Source organism: Arvicanthis niloticus, chromosome 22 (genome assembly GCF_011762505.2).
Source record: "Arvicanthis niloticus isolate mArvNil1 chromosome 22, mArvNil1.pat.X, whole genome shotgun sequence".
In the NCBI taxonomy this organism is placed as follows: Eukaryota; Metazoa; Chordata; class Mammalia; order Rodentia; family Muridae; genus Arvicanthis; species Arvicanthis niloticus.
The window spans coordinates 42,097,405-42,119,395 of NC_133429.1; the positions used below are offsets into that span (position 1 = coordinate 42,097,405).

The 21,991-nt window shown below is 44.8% G+C and overlaps 1 protein-coding gene across 2 annotated transcripts in view; it reads right to left on the bottom strand.

Moving 5' to 3' along the window:
* Hmga2 (high mobility group AT-hook 2) overlaps positions 1–10,809 on the bottom strand; it is a 110,998-nt gene extending 100,189 nt beyond the window's left edge. For both annotated transcript variants that reach the window (XM_076920345.1, XM_076920346.1), the window contains exons 1-2: positions 10,476–10,809; positions 7,754–7,840 (exon numbers count right to left, since the gene is read on the bottom strand). In XM_076920345.1, coding sequence (XP_076776460.1) covers positions 7,754–7,840; positions 10,476–10,586 — 198 coding nt within the window. In that variant the 5' untranslated portion in view covers positions 10,587–10,809. The remainder of the gene's footprint in view (positions 1–7,753; positions 7,841–10,475) is intronic.
* Positions 10,810–21,991: the final 11,182 nt, after the last annotated feature.

Here is a 21,991-nt window from a genome sequence, read left to right on the forward strand (position 1 = left end):
TTATTTCACTTTGCAGATGAGCGATTAGATTCTAGATGAGTTAGGTCCTACATAACGCCAATGAGTGATGGATTTAAGATTCGAACCCAGCTCTGTTTGGCTCCCAAGATGGCAGCAACTCTCTTACCAGTGCTCGAGAGAAGGCTCTGTTACCAGAGCCACAGACTTATCTCATTTCTGAAAACTAACAGAAATTTTGGTAGCTTTTAGGATCTTTAGCTAACTGCATGACTTGGGTCTGTCCGTTGCTTCTGCCTTTGTTCGGGGTCAACCAAGGATTCCTTTCTGATCAAAGTTAGAGCATTGCCTGACCTTTAGTCATGAGAGCATGGATTGTAAGGTAAGTGAAAGCAGAGGACACCCAGAAAACCACAAAGCCTTCCCAAATTGTCCCCTGCATGGATGAAGGCGTCTTGTTTTATAAAACCCATGTCAGAGACCTTTCTCTGACATTCTAGTCTTATGACCTGTCCCTGGAAGCCTTAATTGGATTTCCTCAACAAAGTAGAGGTGAGCTGAACTTTGAAGGGGGACATCAAGGTACCTGAAAGTGCCCACCCCCAAACACGATGCTCAAAAATGTCTTTTCGTACCTAACAGGATAGACGGTTTAAGACAAAGGTCTCCTTCAAGTTGGTCTGATCCCACAGGCAGTTGAATCAAGGCAAAACTATTCCAGTATACTTGACTCGTGTCCTTTAGAAGAAAACTTTGAAGAAATGCCTGGCTGTATACAGTGAGTTGTAAAGGCTCACAGTCCCCTGGGAGAAAGACTCATTTGAACTCATCTTTGGAAGCAGCTTAGAGTCCACAGTTTACCCAGTAATGAATTACAGGAACATGAAACACAGGAAGCCTTTCTCATTCGAACTGGGGTGGTCCTCCAAGTGGAAGGGGAGGCTGCTATTAACCTTGAAGGTAACAGGGCTTTATCAGGTATTTCTTGTTTAATTCTTGCATCCTAGGGGCTATGATGTGACCTGGCTGTATCTGAAATCTACAAAAGAGTTTTTTTTTTCCCCCCCCAAAAAAAAACAAAAACAAAAAACTCTCCCTACATTTTACGATCCGAGAAAACAGATCTCTCTAGGAGAGGGGAGAGAAAGCCTCCCAAATAAGATAAGTTTTAAACCACTATCCCATTTACAAAAAGCCCATTGAGAAATAAAATTCATACCATTAATGAAAGGGCACAAGGATCACGATTATCTCTGACTTGTTAAAAGTAAACTCGCTCGCCTGGTCTTAGAGTCTGGTGTCCCGTGTAAACGGAAACCCTCTTCTGAGATGACATCTAGAAGGAACATGCTGACTGCTGCTGTGTGGCCCCGATCTGGGAGGCTTGCTTGTTCTTTAAAACCCACGTTACGGAAACATTCAGATCCAACTCCATAAAGGCTGCAGAACAAGCTGGGGTTTTAGTTTGTTTAAAATCCTGGAGTTTGATTAGCTCTAGGATTTTTCAGATACTGGAAAACTGTGCCTTTGATGGGCTTGTGTATGTGTCTTTCAGGCTCACTGGGGCCCTCTCTGAAAGAAGGCAAACAAAAACACTGATGGTACTTGTTTTAAAGCATCAACATATACAAGGCTATACAGGTGAATATTTACCTTGCTTTCTCTGGGATAGATTTTGGTTCTGTACTCCATGCGCACGTATAATTGAGACAAAACTAAGTGTTGGCTGCTGTTATAGAGGGAAAGAGAACCAGTCGGCTTTCTGCCTTGAGAAAACTAAAATTTCAGACTTACCAGTACCATTACACTAGTATTCACGTCCCCCATACCTCAAGGTGCTTTCTTCCTGGGCTGCCTTGACTCTATTCTTTATGCCTTGGTAAAGCATGTGATTCAGAATCATATCCTAAGTTTTAAATGATTAGAGGCAAATCCTGGACAGTGTGGGACGGCACTAAATGAAAGATGTATCTCTTTCTTTAAGGGGCGCTGGGTTCTCCAGCCCTGTGGTTATTTCCATATTTTAAAAAATTAAACATCTCCCCTGATTTTGCAAATGGTGATGAAGGTTGGTGCCGATATATTTAAGGCAGTATTCACTGCCTGTTAGTGAAAGGAAGAAAAAAGAGAGGGGTGAAGGGAAGGAGGAGATAGGAGAGATGAGGAAGAGAGACAGATGGGGAGGCAAGAAGCATGCGTGTGTGTGTGTGTGTGTGTGTGTGTGTGTGTGTGTGTGTGTGTGTGCATGTGTTTGTACGTGCACATGCATGTGTGTGTGCGTATATGTACATGTTTGTGTGTGCATGTGTATATGCGTGTGTGTGCATGTGTGTATGGGTGTGAATATGCACGTGCATGTGCGTGTGCATATGTGCGTGCATGTGTGCATGTGTGTATGTGTGTGTGTGTGCGCATATGTGTGTGCATGTGTATGTGTTGTTTCCCTATTCCCATCAAACCTCAGGAGCTTGGTAAAACCTTAAAACCATCTCTTGTAGCCTTTTAATTTGACCAACTATGAAACATTTGGATTATAGCAGTCCGCAAACCTGGATTATTTTGGATTATCATGAGCATTGGTGGCAAGACACATATTTCTCTGCCTTCATGTCTTGGAGACAGCCACACTTGAAGCTTCTCACATGTTTACTTCGGACTGTACAGAAATTAAGGAAGATGAGAGACATCAATCATTCGGTTGGTACTGTATAAACACTGGGCAATCCCCAGAAATGGGAGGACGAACTTCAGAGGGGTTTGAACACTGGACATGCAGCAGTTTACAAATTTGAATCAGGTTGATCGTTTGTGAAGACCACAGTGATCTTCACACTTTAAATGATCAATCTATTTGTGAGGGGCCCAGCAAGACTGCAGTGTTGAACAGGAACTCAGATGCAATGAAATACTACTACTTTTAAGCATTGCCCTTACAGAGTCCCTACTGAGTCTGTAGGTCTCCAAGAATACTTCTATTTAAGTAGGGAGGTCATTCCCTCCCCAGGGTCCCACTTCATGGGGGGGGGGGATCCAGTGATGTGGAATCACATACACAAGTTCTCTTGCGATTATTTTGTTCATCTGCTTTACATACACACATAGTAAGTTAAAACCAAAGCCAAAACTGTAGGAAGAATTCTCAGCCTTCAAAGCTGGAGACTTTCCTGCTCTAAACAGACACAAAGGTTTGGGGTGGGGGAGGAGCTGGGTGGTACAGCCAGTGGTCAAGCAGTCTCCTAGCTTGTGCAAGGCCTCCGATTTCACTTCCAGCACTAAAAGATAAACAAACAAATAAATGGCATCACATGCCATTCAAAGTGGTTCGGTTCGTGAAGTTATGTAAGTAAATATAAACCAGTTTAAAAATATTGCTGGTTCTCTATTCACCACTTTCTCCGGGTGAACTGAGCACAGGGACTTGGCTAAGAACTTGAACCTCCAGGGTTGCGAATTTAGCTCCCACCCCTGTGTAAGCGCATGGCTGGTTCCAAGGTGAACTCTGGAAATGACAAGTCCAAGTCGGCTCACAAGACAAGGCAGGTCTAAATGACTTAACGGGCATAAACTGATGCCCATGACAGCGTCTTTTCTCAACAAAGAGCTGAATTAACAATAGAATCCCGATACGGAGTATTCAGTCTCCTTTGCAAAGTGATCTGCTGAGACCCTGAGATAGAGGCTGGCCAAAGATATAGGTCAGCTGAAGTAACGTAGGTTGAGGGGCTCTGGAGGAAAGAGGTAAGAGGACTGGTAGTTTCCAGAGAAATAGGAGTGTGGGTCTCCCTGGCGTAAAGTAAAATGACCCCGATGCATCTGGATCTGCCCGATTTGTGTCATGATCTAGGATGGTGTGATGGCGGTGTCATGTGAAATTTACAGCTCCATCAAGGTTTTCTCTTCCCTGGCAAAGTGAAACCTTTAAAAACTGAGTTTGCTGTTGAAGTAAGTCAATTCCAAGTATTAAGAGGGCAGAGACAATAGCTACACACTCCTTCCTTATACCTGCCTCACGTGGGCTTCTGCTGGGGCCCTGAGCCTCACACAAGGACTTACCTGCTCATTAAAACACAGAGGGATCACAGTAAGTCACACTAGTGCTGTAGAAGCACAAGCCGGAGCTTTATGGTCATCCCCAAGGTCATCTCTGACCGAATCAGCAGAGGCTGCCTCCGGTCCCTCTCTTCCATGGACTTGAATGCTCTGAAGACAATGCTGTCCTCACCTAGCAACTAGCATCTGCAGTAGATGGGAAATGGTGAGTAAGCCCCACCTTCCTTCTCTAGTCCTAAACTGTCTGTCATTGATATTAGTAATAATTTATGGGGGAAAAAATTAAACCAATCACTTCCAGGAATACAAATTATGTAGACTCAGTCTACAGAGTACCCAGTTAGCCTCAGGGTTTGTTTCCCTTATGTCTGAAGATGGAATTAAATGTTTGTTTTTAATGTGTTATTCGAAGTGTACAGATTTTGCCCAGATGCAACTTGCACTCTGTACTCTGTTCTTTAATCCGGCCATTGTACCTCAACTGAAAGAGGTGGCCAAGCAAACCTCTGAGATTATGAACTAGGGTTTCCATGTGCCTGAAATCTTTCTGTTGAGACTTCATTCAACACCCTCAGAAGGGCCCAAATGAGCCTGGCTTTGAAGCTTGAAGCTGAGTTTGACCTGTGGCCTAAAGTAGAGATGTGAGTGTCAACTTCCCAGCACTCTCTCCTGATAAAAAGGAACAACAAAATTCTCAACACACAAAGGAGGTGAAAATATACAGCATCTCCAGTAAAGTGCAAGCACAGGGGTGGGGAAGCAGAACTCAAAAGATTAGGAGGTAACTAGTCACGTGTATCCCTGGACCTAAAAACAGATAAACATGAAGGTAAAGACAAGACGCACACTCACATACTCAAACAAACTGTTTAGTCTAGAGGACATCGAATTCTAATTCCTTTTTATTAAGGTTACCTCCAGAGTGGAAGAGTTCCCAGGAATGACTATTAGGGCCACACAAGGGTTAGCCACAGAATTCATTCTGATGGAAGGATAGTTATCAACTCCTCCATACATCCTAAACACAACAAATTGCCTTTTCACAAATTTCTTTGTTGCGCATGGCACACAAAAACTAACTCTATTGAAATCTGAAAGGATAGCTAATTTAGTAACTGTTCATCCACTTGGCCTTACAGCATTCTGCATGTACTGTCAAGTTTCTCACTATTAATTTTCTAATGAGCAATTTTGTTTTCAAATGTCCAAGGCCAGTTGCTCAGTCCAAGCATAAACTTAGTTTTAAAAAAAAGTTCTAAACCAGCAAGAAAATTTCAACAGTACCCATCAGGACTCCAGTGTACACTGCATCTCCCTCTCCTTATTCTCCCCTCAAGAGGGAAACCTCTCTGTCTCTGTGTCTCTCTCTCTCTCTCTCTCTCTCTCTCTCTCTCTCTCTCTCTCTCTCTCTCTGTGGTAATTTTCAGAGTGCAGAAAAATACTCACTTCATTAACCATACAGAAGGCTTTCTCCCATGTATTCAGCTTAGTCTGGTAAGGTATTTTCATCTTACATGGTTTGAACTGCATAACTCTTTCTTAAAAGATTTTCAGTTCAAAAGCATCATAATGAAACATGCCTTGTTAGAATACAATACCCAGTTGGTAGTCCTGTGTATAAAGGCAGAGGAGCAGCCCCAATAAAAACATTTGGAAGGGAAACACATTCATTTTTATCAATTCCAGAAATGACTCAAAGTCCTCAGTGTCATCTTCTCCAAATGAAGTGGGATTGATAGAGCTAAAGAAAAATAATAGTCACTTTCTAGGCTAATGGAGTTATTCACATTTGTAACATTTATTTTACATCTGTAAAGTGTTACATTTGTAAAATGTTATAGTCTTACATTTTAACATTGTTAACCTCTGTAACACAAGGTTAGCAATATAAAATGATGCCTGGAAGAGTGAAGGATTTCAGAGAAATGTCTTCTATGAGAGGAGGGGTATTTGTGGTCTAGCAATGACACAACTATGTGTATGGACCAGAGGACTTACAGGAAGAAGGCAGCCTAGTGGGAGCAGCTGTAGATACTTCTGGCTAAAGTCACTGAAAAACAAACATGCTTGGAAACGAACACACTTTTTCTGTTTTTGTTTTTGTTTTTTTTTCTTTCTGTTTTAAATCAGGGACAAGTCTTACCATTCCTTTTGTCCACAATAAACCTTTTTAGATGAAGAGACCACAATGGGACCATTCCTACCTATTCATTCAAGTGGCAGCATTACACAGAAACATCAAGAAGATAATCCACATTCCTTCTTAGACTAACTTTCAGATCATGTAGTTACGGTACGTTATATTGTGATGAGGCATTTTCTGAGTGATCACATCATATTTTAAATATCTGCTGCTATCTACTTAGACCCTCCTGTGTTGCCCATGAGAGCACAGGTAAATAACTGTCACAGAAACATAACACAGAATCCTTTGGGAAAAAAAAAAAAAAAAGTCCTATTTTAGTCCATTTATTATAAATAGAAGAGAAAGCATTCCTATTAGGAATACCAGATTATATTATTACTTAAATAACAAGTTTATTTAGAGACAACTGAGAGACAGTTGGTTAAATATTCACTGCAGATCTCAACTTGAAAAAGCAGTTAACTCAAATGTTAGAGAAATCTGCTCTTTTAACTTTGTTCAACCCTATTAAAATAAAACAGCCAAAAGTGATAATTACATCCTAAGTGGCCTTTCTACATCATTAGTGTCTATGACAGGAATGGACCACTGAGAAACATCCCATAAAATGTGGTTGGTGCTACCCCCTCAACACAGGAAAATACACATGGGAGATTAATTTTCCCAAAGATGAATACAGAGTCTTTTTTACACAAATGCTGTATATTTCAATCTATTAAGAAGGTATGTGGGGATTTATTCTAATTTCAAACCATTACTTTCTATTACAGTGCATACTTACAAATAAGATGCAAGTTATTCCCAATTTTTTTATAAGGCCAAAAATGACATATAGTCTTCATCCTTTCTTTCTATAGGCACTTACTGTAAGATAATTCCTCTTTGCTACCACAGATGACCAACATGAAATGGTTTTAAAGGTGCAATTTCAAACCTGTTTTTTTTAAAAATAGACTGTCACACTTGGTCGGATTCACATCCCCCACCACCCCCCCCAAAAAAAAATTAAATAAAGCAAATATTTTGCTTTTAAAGCTTAAAATTGTCTGAGAGCACAAGAATTTGGGGGAAGTTTCTTCTAATTATGACATAATATCTTTCAGATCTGACCCAAATAGGACTTTCTCCCCACATTTAAAGCTGTAGATTTCATGAAACTCTTTTCAGTTACCCATAATTGGATTTCTTTTTAATTAGCATCTATTTGACAAGTACTTAACATTAATAGGGGCACTTGGCTTCTAGTCATCATGTAAATAAGCACTGAATAAATTAATCTCAATTACTTTTTCCCCCCCAGAGGAAACTGCAGGAATATCACCACCTGTCAAAACTCTCCAGCTATTACTTATTCTCAGCTAGTTCACCATGGGTGTGAATATTAATTTCTAACCCATGTCCCACCCAGCCCTTTCCACATTCTTCCCCACCCCTTAAGGTTTATACTATTTGATGGCTTTTTGTTTGCCTAAAATCACCGTATCTTCAGGAAGCTCTTAAGCTAAGCCTCAACACAGGAGGGAGGAAAAAATGGTTAAGACCCATCTAACAAACACAGGAAAAAAACGCCTTGGAAGAGCTTGACTTGAAAATTCTCACCTTCTGAGCTGCTTTAGAGGGGCTCTTGTTTTTACTGCCCTTGGGTCTTCCTCTGGGTCTCTTAGGAGAGGGCTCACAGGTTGGCTCCTAATTGTAAAGAGGAAAAGAAAAGCTGTTGTGGCTAGGCCGGCTGAAGGAAAGTGCCCCGACTCTGGCTGTGCTTTTCTGCAAGTGCTGCTTCACCAACCTGCTGGAAGTCAATCCGCTCTCCTATTTGGATGCTGGCGGTACAGCCTTGACAAAAGGGAATAGTTTGAATCCCAGGGTTCAAGGGTTCAGTTTACATGTGGAAACTGGATTATATTTCAAAATCAAAATGATGGCAAACCCTGGGGAAAGCTGCACGTTCTAAAAAGGGCATCCAAAGGTACAAAGTGGAGTCTGCATGGCTACACCCTTGGCAACTCACAGAAATAACAAACATTTTATATGACTACCACTACCTATTTCAAACAACAAAAACAGTAAGACAGTCGTAGATAGATGGAAAGATAGGAGGGAAAAAAAAAAAAAAAGACATGGCCTGCAGTCACCTCTATGTGCCTGTGTTCCAGGTGGCTTAGGATTCAACCCACACATTCTGAGTGAAATATTGGAGCGATTATCCAAACTCTTCAGCTCAGAATAATTCCACACCCCCTAAAATTTCCAAATAATTATGGTAAATCTGAGGTGGGAGGTTTTGCTTGAATTATCTAGATAATTGCTTCAATTCTCCACTTCCTTTTGGAGACAGGCAGGGTCTCTAGTTGAAATTTAAATATCTTTTTACAAAAATCAACATGTTGTCTTCAAAACTATTTTTTTTTTTTTAAGAAACTCTTGGGCGGGGGGGCGGGGGTGGACTGGAAAGAAAAAACGAGGTAGTGGGGAGAAAAATCTAAGTATCTGGGAAAGAGAAATTGAAACAGCCACGAGGTCACCAGGTATATTAACGTTTTTACTTTATTGGGTGCTAGGCTAAGTAGCCAGTTAAGAAAATGCTAAGATAGATTCGCAGGGGACGCTGAACATCTCTCCCGTGAATCATCTACTCTTGTTTCGTTCAGATTGGGTGCTTAAATGAGACTAATTACAACTCATGAGCGTTCTCAATGGAAGTTCGCATTCTAGAGAGCGGGGGGAGGAGGATAGCGGAGGGGGGGGGGTGCTTAGAAACTTCCATTGGATAACTAGAGCCAGTGGGCACTTAGAGCAAACACATCGGAAACACATTTTTCTTTGTGAACTCGGCCTTAACTCAAAGGTAAAAACTCCCCGCCACCTCCGGATCCCACTGCGTTTTCCTTCAGACTTTGGGGGAGGGGTGCGATTAGCAGAATTCAGAAACCCTGGGTGGCTGGTAGGAGGCTAAGGGGTAGAGCGGAGACTTCCTGGGAGGTGTAAAACAAGATCCAAATGCACAGTAAAGTGTCGCCAAGGGCAGAGCGGGAAAACTCAGAGGCCTCTAGAGTAGTTTGTTTCCTTTGATGATTTCCAAAAGGTACACTCCTCGTTTCTCTAAAAAAACACCAGCAAACATTCTTCGATTTCCCACCTCGCGCCTTCGGGGGCAATTTAGGACTTTAGGATTATTTTCTAATCCACCTATTGGACCGAGGGAAGAGATTTAAAGCAAAAGAAGAAATGAAAAGTTGTTTTGGTTTTTTGTTTTTTTTTTTTTTTAAAGGCTGGGAAGGGACTTTAACTGTTCTCAATAGATGCGTCCCTAGGCTTGGAAATTGCTGCGGATGCCCCAACCCCCGCCCGCCCGCCTGCTCGCCCCCGGCCCTGGGCGCTGCGAACAACTCTGCAATAGCCGGCTGCACGCTTAATTGGTTGCATCCGTAGACAAAACCCTCCATTCCGCGGGGTCCCGGGTGCCCCTCGACCGTCCCTTCCCAGCCCCCAGCCACTCGCCCAGGAGGACGTTAAAAGTTGGGCTTCTCAGAGGCCGGGGGATCAAGGAGCCAAAGGGGAAACCGGCTGCTGGCAGGGATGCGACCCTGGCTACCGTGCACTTTCCTTCCTAAGCTCCCGGGGCGAAGTGCGTTTCCTCGGCCCGCGGGGGCCTGGGATTCCGCGGGCTCCCTTCCCCGCCAGCCCGGCTGCAGCAGCTCGGCGGGCATTTAAAGATCCCGAGGAGCACCCGGCGGGCGGTCGGCTCCGCACGCGTTCTTTGTCGGGAGGGCGCGAGCCTTGGGCCATGGAGTGTGGGGAGGGCACCGAGGGGGCGGCCGCGGTGCACCAGCCTCCTGCGGGAAGGCGGCCCGGAGAAGCCGCGGGTCTCGGAGCCTCCGACTCTCCTACTCCTGCTCCTCCTGAACGCCCCAGTCCCCTAGTCGCAAAAGTGGCTGACAAAGCGACGCTTTTAATCTGTGGGACCCCAGAGGTTCGCTGTCCCCCTCCCGCCCCTAGCCACGCCGCGCCGCTCCGGGGCTACGCACAATAGCGAAAGTCTCGGTCCACGCCTCGCGCGACCCCACCACCCGCCGGGTGGCTGCGGAGAGCCGCCGCACCCCCAGCTCCCGGAGCCGTGGGACGCGGGGAACCGGGGAGACTGCGCCGCGCACTCGCCAGAGGGACTCGGTCTCCCGCCCACCTACACCCGGGTGGCCGGCGGGCTAGCTTGCGCCGCCGTGGCCGCTGCGCTCCCGCGCTCCGGTCGCCCGGCGTGTCGCGGGGCCCCGGGGCTGAGGCGTCGCGGGTGGGCTGAGTGGCCCCTCCGCGCCGGCGTACTGACTTGCTGCTGCTTCCTGGGTCGGCCGCGTCCTCGCTTCGGTGGCGCCGGGGTGGCAGGTTGTCCCTGGGCTGATGTAGACGGCTGCCCGGTGCCCTCACCGCGTGCGCTCATCCTGCCTCCCGCCGCCGCTACCGCTGCCTCCGCCGGTACCGCCGCTGCAGCCGCTCGGCCTCCGCCGCCCGGGATCCGCCCAGCACCTTTCGGGAGACGGGATGGAGAGAGCTGGAGAGGGCAGGAGCCGCGAGAGCGGGCGGGCGAGCTGGCGTGCGCCGGGGCTGCTGCTGCTTAGGCTGCGGCTGCTGCCACCATGAACACCGGACGTCCAGCGGCTGCCAAAAAGAGAGAGGGGAGGAGGAAGAGAGGAGGAGGAGGAGGAGGAGGAGGAGGAGGAGGAGGAGGAGGAGGAGGAGGAGGAGGAGGAGGAGGAGGAGGAGGAGGAGGAGGAGGAGGAGGAGGAGGAGGAGGAGAGCAGGAGGCGCTGCGGGCGGTGGGTGGCGGAGGTGGAGGTGGAGGTAGCGAGAGGAGGCGGGAAGTGAAGGAGAGTTGGAGGCGGAGAGGGTTCCTCTCTCCGCTAGGGCTAGGGAGTTGCGGGTACTGGGACGCTCGGCAGCGGCTTGGAAAGGGAAGAGACTTGGAGTGAATTGTGTCCCTTGAAATGTTAGGCGGGGAAAGAATTCCTCCTCCTCTCCCCCACCCCAGAGGGAGAATGAGAGGGAGGGAGGGAAGGAGAGAGAGAGAGAGAGAGAGAGAGAGAGAGAGAGAGAGAGAGAGCGAGCCACGGAGAGGGACAGAGACAGAGACACACAGAGAAGACAGACAGGGAGACAGAGACAAAGAGAGACAGAACGAGACAGAGAGACTGACTTGTGCCGTCAGAAAGCAAAGAGAGGGTGAGAAGCTTCTGCCAGGATCCAGTAGGGCACTCAGCTCAGCTCTAGCAAGGAACAGAGCTGTGGGTGGCACCGCGCCTCCTCGGGTGGCGGGGTCAGGCAGCGGCGGCGGCGGCGGCACTGCAGAGACGCAGAGGGACAAGCTGCTGGCCTCTGCGTTCTGCACCGGGAGCGCACGGCCGGGGCTGCAAGTTTTCAGAGTTCCTGCCCGGGATTCAAGAGGGATGAGCGTGTGCGTGTTTGTGTGTGTGTGTGTGTGTGTGTGTGCTTGTGTGTACGGGCACTCCGCACTTGCGGAGGGGGTGGCGGGAGGGAGAAATGGGGAGTGCCCACCTCCGATCCTGGGCGGATCAAGGGGTGGGGGCTGCAGGAGAAGCAAGAGGAGGGGGCAGGCCAGGCAGACCGCCGAGCCGAGGCGCCTGGCCGCCAGCCAGAGGCAGTGTTCGAAACACAACTGCCTCGAAGGCGGTGGCGCCCGGGTGCCACCAAGAGCCCCAGCTCACGTGCTCCCGCCAACAGTGGGGTGAAAGAGACAGGGCCTAGGCTCTCCAGCCGGCTCGCCGCCGGAGGCCACCCCTGGGCGGTTGTCCTAGGAAGGCGAGAGAAAATTACTGTCTCAGAGTCACTCTTGGGGAGCTTGGCCTCTACCTGCGCTTCCACCCAGCCGTGCCCGACGTTTCCGGAAGCATTCAGGGTCAACCACCGCTGTCTACTATTTCAATCCCGGGGGAAAGGGCGGCCAAGGAGTGGGAGAGCGAGCCCCCGACTCTGCTCCACTGGGAAATGCCCTCACCGCAGAGCGCACGGGCCAGCGCACAAACACAGCGTGCACAAAGATACACGTGCCCACGCGTGTGACTGCAGACATGCTCGCACACAGATGAACGTGCGCGCGCGCGCACACACACCTACACACACACACTTTACTGGTAAACATGCACGCACACTTCCAGGCACATGATGGTGCCAGCAAGCACATTCATAACAAATGCACACACTCGCACACTGTACACAGGAACATGGAGCGTGCCAGCTTCTTCATCGAGCTTTTCCCTACTCCCAGACTGACTACTGGAGGGAGCGGTCGCTGCACACCAGTCTTCGTACGCCCATAAGGGATACTACAGATTCCTTACCCTTGCACGGCACCGTTGCCTACCTCTTCCTGAAGTTTACCTTTCTTTTAACCTTCTCCCTCAGAATTCCTTTCTGCCAAGTCCTAATTTTATAGCCTGGGCTGTTTCTAAGTATTGTGAACACCATCGTGACCACAGTCGGTTTTTGAAAGGCGCAGAACGTTCTAAAATGTGCCTCTTTTTCATCTTTGAATAACACAAGACTGAAGGGGAGGAAACGAAAAGAAAATCTTAGGGTCAGATTTTCACACCTCTCATCCAAAATTGTGTTGGACTGACTCCAGAGTAAAAGCGTTCACCCAGTGGAGAATTTTCTTTCTTATAAAGATACAGACCACCGTGGAATAAAAACGCCTTCTTTTATAGCCCTAAAGCCGAGATCTAGGCTCTGCCAGGTTCCACAGGACTTGAGGCTCGAGTGTGAATGTCTGCTTGGGTGCGACAGTGCTGATTGGTCAGCATTGCCGTTTTTAAATCCATTTCCAGCTGCCCTTTGCAGAGTTAGGGCACTTCTCTGTACGTGGAGTGCTCTGCAGGAACCCAGGCTGGTGTTGAGTCTGGGAATGCTTAGCTCTGATGGAGAGGAAGAGCCCCCCATACCTCCAGATGGAGCCCAGCAACTGAATGCGAGGGAGGGGGTCCAACTGGATGGAACCAAAGGTTTTGTCAGGGCTTGGCTGAAAGATGGTATCTTCATCAAAGGGACTGAAATTTCACCTTCTCACGAGTGCACTGACATTTCCTAGCTGAGGAGTTTGCAGGTTTCCTGTGTGTGTGTGTGTGTGTGTGTGTGTGTGTGTGTGTGTGGTCGCACACTTACTCTTTGATGCATGCATTTTACATACGTGCAAAATACGGGCTTCTGTTTTGATTCTTGTTTGGTTACGATTTGCCAGAAGGACAGGCAAAGTTCCAGGGGGTGGACTTAGGTAAAAGTCACCCGGGATTTCAGTCAGCTAGTTCTATGCTGAGAATAATATTATCTCCCTGGATTCTTGCTTGTTTAAGGAACAGATGCCAGCAAACAGGAGATTCCAACCCGGGGTGGTGTGGGGCAGATGACCATGGAGAGCATTGAACTGTTTTTGTTGTTGTTGTGTGTATGTGTCTGTGTGTTGGTTTTGGGTTTTGCTTGTTTTTGTTTTGTTTGGTTTTTACATTAACCTAGAATCTAAGAGAAGCACATAAAAATTGGGATGTCCAGCCAATTGTTTTCACTCCATTCATTTTGTTCTCAGATTTGAGCCCTTTTGAGTTTATAGAGACCAGGATATAGATAAATTTTCTTATGATTTTTATCTAGTCGGCCTTACACATTGTTATTCTTTGATGCCTATAATCCTTTCAAGTTAAGGTATACTTTTTTTTTTTTTTTTTTTTTGCAGGTAAAGCATAAAACTTTGTTTTCATTTTTTAAATTATCAAGATTTTTATTATTGAAGTGCTATCTTTTTCTGCCAGTCTTTTAATTGAGTTCAGTGGTTATATTTTTGTTTTAAGCAGACTTTTTTTTTTTCTCATTCACATTTGAGAAGTTTGACCCCCAGATTTAGGTTTCTTGATGATTCTCCTCTCTCTATCTTCCTCCGAGGTAGTCATCCATTCCAGGTTGAGCTTTTCTCCATTAAATCATTCCTTTTCTCCTTTACCTGCTATCAAACTGAGCGTACATTGGGTGTATATCAACAAGCTTTCTACTGATCTGTGATACAGGATCTAGGCATGTTTTAGCTCAGGTTAGTGCATTAGTGGCTGGTGAAATCCAATGAGAGGACTCAGAACACAGCTTAAAAATATAAATAAGATAATATAGAAAATTTGAGGCCAAGTGCTTCTCTCCACAAATTCTCTCCACAAACATAAATTGCTCTAAGATTTCCTGCCCCATGCTTTACAAATTGGGGTACACCTGGGCAGTGGTGGCACAAGCCTTTCATTCCCAATACTCAGGAGGCAGGCACAAGGAGATCTTTGCGAGTCCAAGGCCAGGCTGAGCTACAGAGCAAGCTCTAGGACAGCCAAGTCTATGGAGAAGCCCTGTCTTGGGGGGATGTGGAGAGAAAAAAAAAAAAAAAAAAACCAACAGAAAGAAATTTGTGTGCTCAGAATCCTCAATGTCTGCTATGGTATAACAGGCAGAAACATTCTTATTTTAGTGATACACTTGATACAAGGTACATCCTAAGTTTACAGACAGCACTTGTTGATAGTGGGTCACAGTAAGACACTTGATCTGGGATGCTTTTTGGCCCTATCTTGACAAGCTGTGTGCCATTTGGTCCCCTCTATTTTTCTCATGATTATATGGAAATTGCATCTATAGTCCCTGCACACAGATACCATCTCCATTGCCTCATCTCTATTTCTGTCTTGCTCACGTTGTCTGGATGTTATTTGTTTCATAGCAAACTTTTGGTAATCGTTATGAATTTATTACTAATACAAAGGTTATCTTAATAAAGATACAATGTTATAAAATATACCACACAGGATAAGAGAAGTACCCTGCAATAAGACATTTTCAGTCTTCCTAAAGGAAGGTTCAGCTGTGATGAGGAGGTCAGGCTTCTCATGATTTACCTGACATTATGTTTACATTTTAATATATTTCCATGTCAAAAATAGCTTGTAGGTTTCCTCTCAGAACTTACCGAATTCAGCATGGCCACATCTTAATATATGAGATTATTATAACCAAGTATTTTGAAAGTGACTCTGTATGGAGTGGAAAAAGTGTAACTGATATTTACTAAATATCATACATATATAACTTACAAAATAATTTCAAACATATATAACTTTACTTAGAAACAGTACAGTGTTTCTGTCTTTAGGGGCTTAAGCATTTTTAATGTTTAAAATAAGTGCATTTGCATGGCTCAAACCCAGTTGTGTTTCTTGGTGCTTAGTGTTCAGTGAACTAGAGGAAAGTTTACCTCTGCTGGTTTCCCTATAGTGTCACAATAAAAGACTAGTTGCTACCAAGGTAGGCTTGCAGTAGTGGTGACGAGGTGCATCATTGGAGAATTACCAAGCAAAATAAGTTTGTTTTCAACAAGTGTTGAATTGGAGTGAATTGAGTATATACTGACTTGATTTTGCAGAAAAGCCACCTGTCTTTCTCCCAGGATTCAGAGGTACATCGTTATCCAGAAAGACACTTGAAGTACATAGTGTGGTAAATTCTTCCAAGTGTTTATTCTTGATGTCGTTCATAGTTCACTCAAAATCTATTTATGAAACTCCTAACGTGTGTGGTATTGGCAAAAGTCATGAAAGGAAAATAGATTTTTTTTCTGCCTCATCTTAACAGATGGAGCTAGACATTTGAAACTCAAGATGTGACTCCTTGCAAGTCTGAGGATGGACAGGCTATGTGACAAATAATGTGGGTGGTATTTAGGAGCTGGGGGCAGCTTTATACTAACTTCCAGCAAGGGCACACTGGCCATTGTTTGCCAACAAGGGTTTTCCAGCTAAGAAGCAGTTCTTCCAACAGCAAGAATGACTTTGAAATTGGACCCACCTCTATCCCAGAGCCTTGATGAAAATTCACCAGACCGGTGTGTTGATGTCACAGGGACTTCAGCCATTGGATAACTGACTTCTGACTTACACAATGGTGAGCTGATCACTAGCTAAATGTATCAGCCACTTTGTTTGTTGTTTGTTGTGCCACAAGGGAGAATTAAAGCAGAGTGATTTAGAACACAGTTACTCATGCGTTTCTGTTGAGTTGTACACCCTGCAATAGCACCCGCCCCCCTTCTCCTGAAAGACACTAAGTTTTGTTGAAGCTATAACCAGAAGGGAAAAAAATTGTCTTGATTTACTTTTACTTTCTACCCCTCCAGCCTTCTCTCTATGTCTGTTTACTCTTAAATAAAATAGAAATATGAATCGCTGCTTCAGAGTCTATTGTCTACCACCCAGACTAAGGCACCCAGAAATTCAAATTCAACCTCATCTATGGAACTAAAAAAACATTGGTAGCCAGTATGGTGTCATGTGCCTTCAATCTCACCCAGTACTTGGGAGGAGGAGGAAGGCAGATCTGAGTTTGAAGCCAGACTGGTCTACGGAGTAAGTTCTAGGCAGTACTGCATAGTAAGACCCTTTTCAAAAAGCAAAATGAAAACAAACAAACAAAGGCACATTGGTAACATTTTCAACACCTCTGCTTCAAAGTGTGGAATCTCACCCTCTTCTCTACCAAATAAAAGCAGTAAAGCCAGGGCTGTGTGACTCCGGGAGCTAGGGAAAGCTTCCCGTCAAGTCATGCATGTAATTCTAAATCTTCCCAATCCCTGTATTTAAACTAGCACAGGATGATGGGGAATGGGACACAGAGAGGATGTGAGTTCTGCCTCACTTACACATACACATGCACACACACATATACACACATCACATACACACACATCACATACACACACACACACACATACAAGCACACACACATATACACACACATCACATACACATGCATGCACACACATCACACAAACACACATACATATACACACATACACACAAAGACATGCACACACATACAACACACAAACACACACAACACACACACAACAAATACGAACAGTTTTTGTTTAAGAACTATGTTTTTGGGTGGATCATTAGATGTGGAATCTGACCGGCAATTGTCTCTTAAAAACTAGATTTGGTACACACCTCATTCCAATTAGTAGTTCAAAATTGGAAATAAAGCAAAAACCTCATATCACTTTTATCTGGGATTTCCACATATCCGGGAATAGGACTCCCTTCCACCTCACCCCTCATCCCTAGGGTTCTGCCTTCTTGTTGGCTCTTGCTGTGTCTGCTCCACACCCAGAGCCTCTCCATTCATTTTAGATCTCTCCCTCACCAGTGTCCCTGATCTAGCCTTTAGTCTCAGCCTTTGTAAACCCATCCTCATGTCATTTCTACAAGAATCTCTACTCAGTGTAGAGTGAGGGCTAGCCTCCAACTAGAGTCTCAGTGTAGAGCAAGGGCTAGCCTCCAACTCTTGATTTCTTCTTCCCCAGTCATGCTCATTGGTTCCTTTGGTGTCTATTGGCTTTGATAAGTTTTTCTTCCTTTTTTTTTTTTTAGTTACTTATTTTTCATCACAAATATGATTGAAGATATGTTGATGAAAATATAGGGGTTAGAAAAGTCACAGGAAAATATCTCATTATCGTCGTATCATGCTGGGATGACATGTTAGCCCTTCTAGAATTAAATGAACAAATACAGGTTCATGCTGTACTTCTGATTTCATAGATTGTTTTTATCTAGATAACGTGCTGTACATGTTTTTCATATTAATAAATATTCATATACAACATTACTTCTCATGGCCTCACTGTATATATTCTAATTTACATATAAAATAGAACATATAGAACACAGCACCTGGAATTAAGTAAGCATTTAATAGAAGTGTGCATGACATCCTTGTGGAGCATTAAAGAAATATGGCTTGCTTGTTGTACATTCCTTTGTGCTGACACTGACTTCAAAGGTGGTCTCTTTTATCAGCATCCTGGTATAATTTTCAAATTTTCAGATGTCCTAGAGGCAGAAAGGATCACTGACTCTACCAGTACTCAAATTAAGAGTCAAGACTCACTCAGCCAACCATAATACAATCTAAGAAAAAGAATGTAGTGTCTATTGTTGGTTTCCAAGGATGGGGGAAGTAAGCGTGCCAGCATCAGGCAGGAAAGAGACCTACAAACAGTCCCTGTGATTACTCAAAGGACTGAAAAGCTGATCCTGATATGTATTTCTATATACATCTATACAATTTACCAAAAGAACACCCATGGTATTCAGATGGAGTTGTAACCATCAAGTCGTAACTGTAAGACGCTGTGTCTCCTGCTCCTTTGGTGTCATCAGGGGAAATAGAAGCAGAAGTCTTGGAGAAGGCTTTTGCAAAAGCAAAAGCTCTTTAAAGAGAGGACTCGACTGGGAGGGATCATGCAATGTCCTTCAATCTCTTCCTTATTTTCTTTCTGTTTCCAGCCAGGAATGCAAACAAGATAACTAAAGCTCCAGAAGCCATCTCTGAGATTAGGAAGCACTGAGGCTGGTGGAGAAGGAAGACAGAAAGAGAATTCTGTTCTGTTTACTTGTGGGGTTACTATCCCAGCCCTGACCTACTGACCCCTACACTGAATTTATGGGCAACGACTTTGATCTTGTTTGAGCCACTTCTAAACTCTCTTGGAGTCTCCAGTCTCGGTCAGATCCAACCAAATGCAATCGCCAGTTGATAGATTCAGACACCAAATGCTTGGCATAAATTATATAACATTGCTGATATTTTTTTTCCCTCCCCTCTAACTCATACATTTCATTTTAGAGAAGTCTCAGGATAATAGCAGAAGAGAAAGGCCTCCATGTCCTTTCATGGGCACTCAACTATGGATGCTGGTACCAGTGTCAAATTTATCAGTATCCACAAACCTGTGTTAATGTATTGTCAGTAACAGAGTTTGGCCTCCAACACCGATGTATGTATGCTGTGTTGCTGTTGTTGTTCCCAAATATATAAGAATGTTTCCACCACAGTATTATCCTGCAGAATAAGTTTCACTGACCAAAAAACCTCTGTGGTTCTGCCTAGTCAGCCCTCTCTCCCCAGTAATCCAAGGCAAACATGAATCTTTTTACTATCTGCTCAGCTTTGGTTTTTCTAGATTTTCGGATTTTCTTCTGTCACTTAGAGGCATTTAAGAGTCTCCCATGCCTTCTTGTGGATTGACACTGAATAATATTCCGTTGGCCTAGAGGTATAAATATTTGATCCTTTTGTAGACCGGAGTATCTTTGTTTGCTTAAAGTTTGGGCAGTTATGAATAGCAGCTCTTATCTTATTCGTATTATTGTTCTTAAGAGGTGCCATGACCAAAAGAAGTCTTATAGAGATAGAATATTTAATTGGGATTTGCTTTCAGAGGCTTAGTCCATCATCATGATTACATGGTGGGAAGGCATGATGCAGGTAGGTGGGGCACTGGAGCAGTTGCTGAGAGCTGCATACTGATCCAGAGGCAGAGAGAGAGAGAGAGAGAGAGAGAGAGAGAGACTGACTTCCTCCAACAAAGCCACACTTCCTAAACCTTCTAATCCTATCAAAAAGTTTCTCCCCCTAGTGACTAAGCATTCAATTATATGAACCTATGTGGGCCATTCTTATTCAAACCACCACATTCCAATCCCTGGCCTCCTGGGTTTGCATAATCATATGATAATGCAAAATGCATTTAACCCAACTGCAAAAGTCCTCATAGTCTTTTACAGCCTCAACACTGTTTAAAAGCCAGAAGTTTGGAGACTCCCTTAACTGTAACTCCCAGTAAAATCAAAATCACAAAAAGCAGATCTCATACTTCTAATATACAATGGCATGGAATATACATTACAATTCCAAAAGAGAAGGAAGGGAGCACAGTGAGGAAATACTGGACCAAAGCAAGACTGAAAACCAGCAGGGCAAACTCCAAATCCTGCCTTTCCATGTCTGATGTGGAAGCATTCTTTGGCTCACCAACTCTTTCCGGCTTTGCTGACTGGCTGCAGCACACTTCTGTCTCTTGGGCTGGATCCACAGGCTGTCTATATCCTTCCTCAGCAGGTATCCTGTGACTCTGGCATCTCCAACATCTTAGGATGCCCCACACAATCCAGGCTTCACCCTCATAGCCTCACACATTGTCCTTTCTGAGGCTCCATTCAGTGATACCCCTAACACTGACCCTGGCCACTGGGGCTTTCCTAAGTCACAGAGGGAGTGTCCCTACCCCTTCTTCATATCTTTGACTCTCAAGCCAAAACCATGTGGCCAAAGCTACCAACTTCTATTGCCTGCTAGGGGTGAAACTTGCCCTCCCTCCTTCAATTACACTACATCAGCATTTTGTTATTGGTTTCATTCATTGCTTAAACTCTCCTTTAAATCTTCTTTACATATTGGAAGCCTAACTGGGTAGCATCTTGCCCTGGGGCCACTACTTCCTTTATGCCCTTTAGCATCAGGCTTTTTTTTTTTTTTTTTTAACTTTTAATTTCCTTGAGTACAGGACTGACTCCAGCAAAACACTTCCCGGTGCTCCCTTTTTTCCTCTCTACGGTTTGCATTTCCCTTGCTGTTTGCTATCCACATGACACAGTCAATATTAGACTGTCCTGAAACCTTCTCTACCAATGTCATTAATACAAAACTTTTTCAATTTAATCTTAAGCAGATTTTTAGGACAGGGGCCAAAAGCAGCCATATCCTTTCTTAAAATGTCACAAGAATGACTTCTAGGCCATTTTCTAATATTGTTCCCCTCTGAATTCTTTTGAGCTGGGTCCTGATAATTCACATCATCCTCAGAACTGTCTATGTTCCTATTCCTACCAGAATGGCCCAGTAAGGCTTGCTTAAAGCATTCAACTGCTTTTCTGGTCCAAAGTCCCAAAGTCTTCCATATGCCTCCAAACAACATCTTGGTCAGACTTGCCACAGCAACACCCCACTCCTGGTACTTAATCACTATTCTATTGGTATGAAGAGATGTCATGAATAAGGTGAGAAGAAGAAGAAGAAGAAGAAGAAGAAGAAGAAGAAGAAGAAGAAGAAGAAGAAGAAGAAGAAGAAGAAGAAGAAGAGGAGGAGGAGGAGGAGGAGGAGGAGGAGGAGGAGGAGGAGGAGGAGGAGGAGGAGGAGGAAGAGGAAGAGGAAGAGGAAGAGGAAGAGGAAGAGGAAGAGGAAGAAACATTTAGCTTGGGACTCACTCATCTTTCCAGCCCCCTACATTTATTTTGAAATAGGGTCTTCTTTATTTTCACGGCTAGCTTTGAAAGCATTCTATAGTCCAGGAATGCTTTGAAGTTGCAATCGTCCTACCTCAGCTTCCCAAATGGCTAAGATTGCAGGTCTGTACCCTCAGTTGCAGGTGAATATCAAAGCACACATGAGTTTTTCCTTTGACACCTGTGGGACATGTGTACCGTGCCACCAGAGGGATTGGCATAGACCTGGGGAGGTGGTGAAGCATGTTCAAATCCTGGAAATCTCAAACTTGAGACAGGCAGGAGTGAGGCTCCCTCCCTCCCTGTTTCCATGCCTGCCTTGGGGTATGTAACCCAGAGACCCCCAACCAGGTGGTGACAAGTAGTCAGTCACGTAGTACAGCACCTGGACAAACTCTCCATGCTAATGAGGCATCTCAGTATCATAGCTTTCAGCCAATGACTGTTTTACCTTCCTGTATAGTCTCTCCTGTATAGTTCACCTGAATAAAGTATATGTGTTCAAACCTACCCACAATAATACGTGTGTGTGTGTGTGTGTGTGTGTGTGTGTGTGTGTGTGTGAACAAGCTAAGATCTGAAGCTGAAGCTCTGAGAGCTGCTTCACTAAAGAGTGTCAGAGAAGGCCTTTGCCTAAAGGAACCATAACATGAAGAAGACCCCCTCCTCCCCACCCTACCCTGCC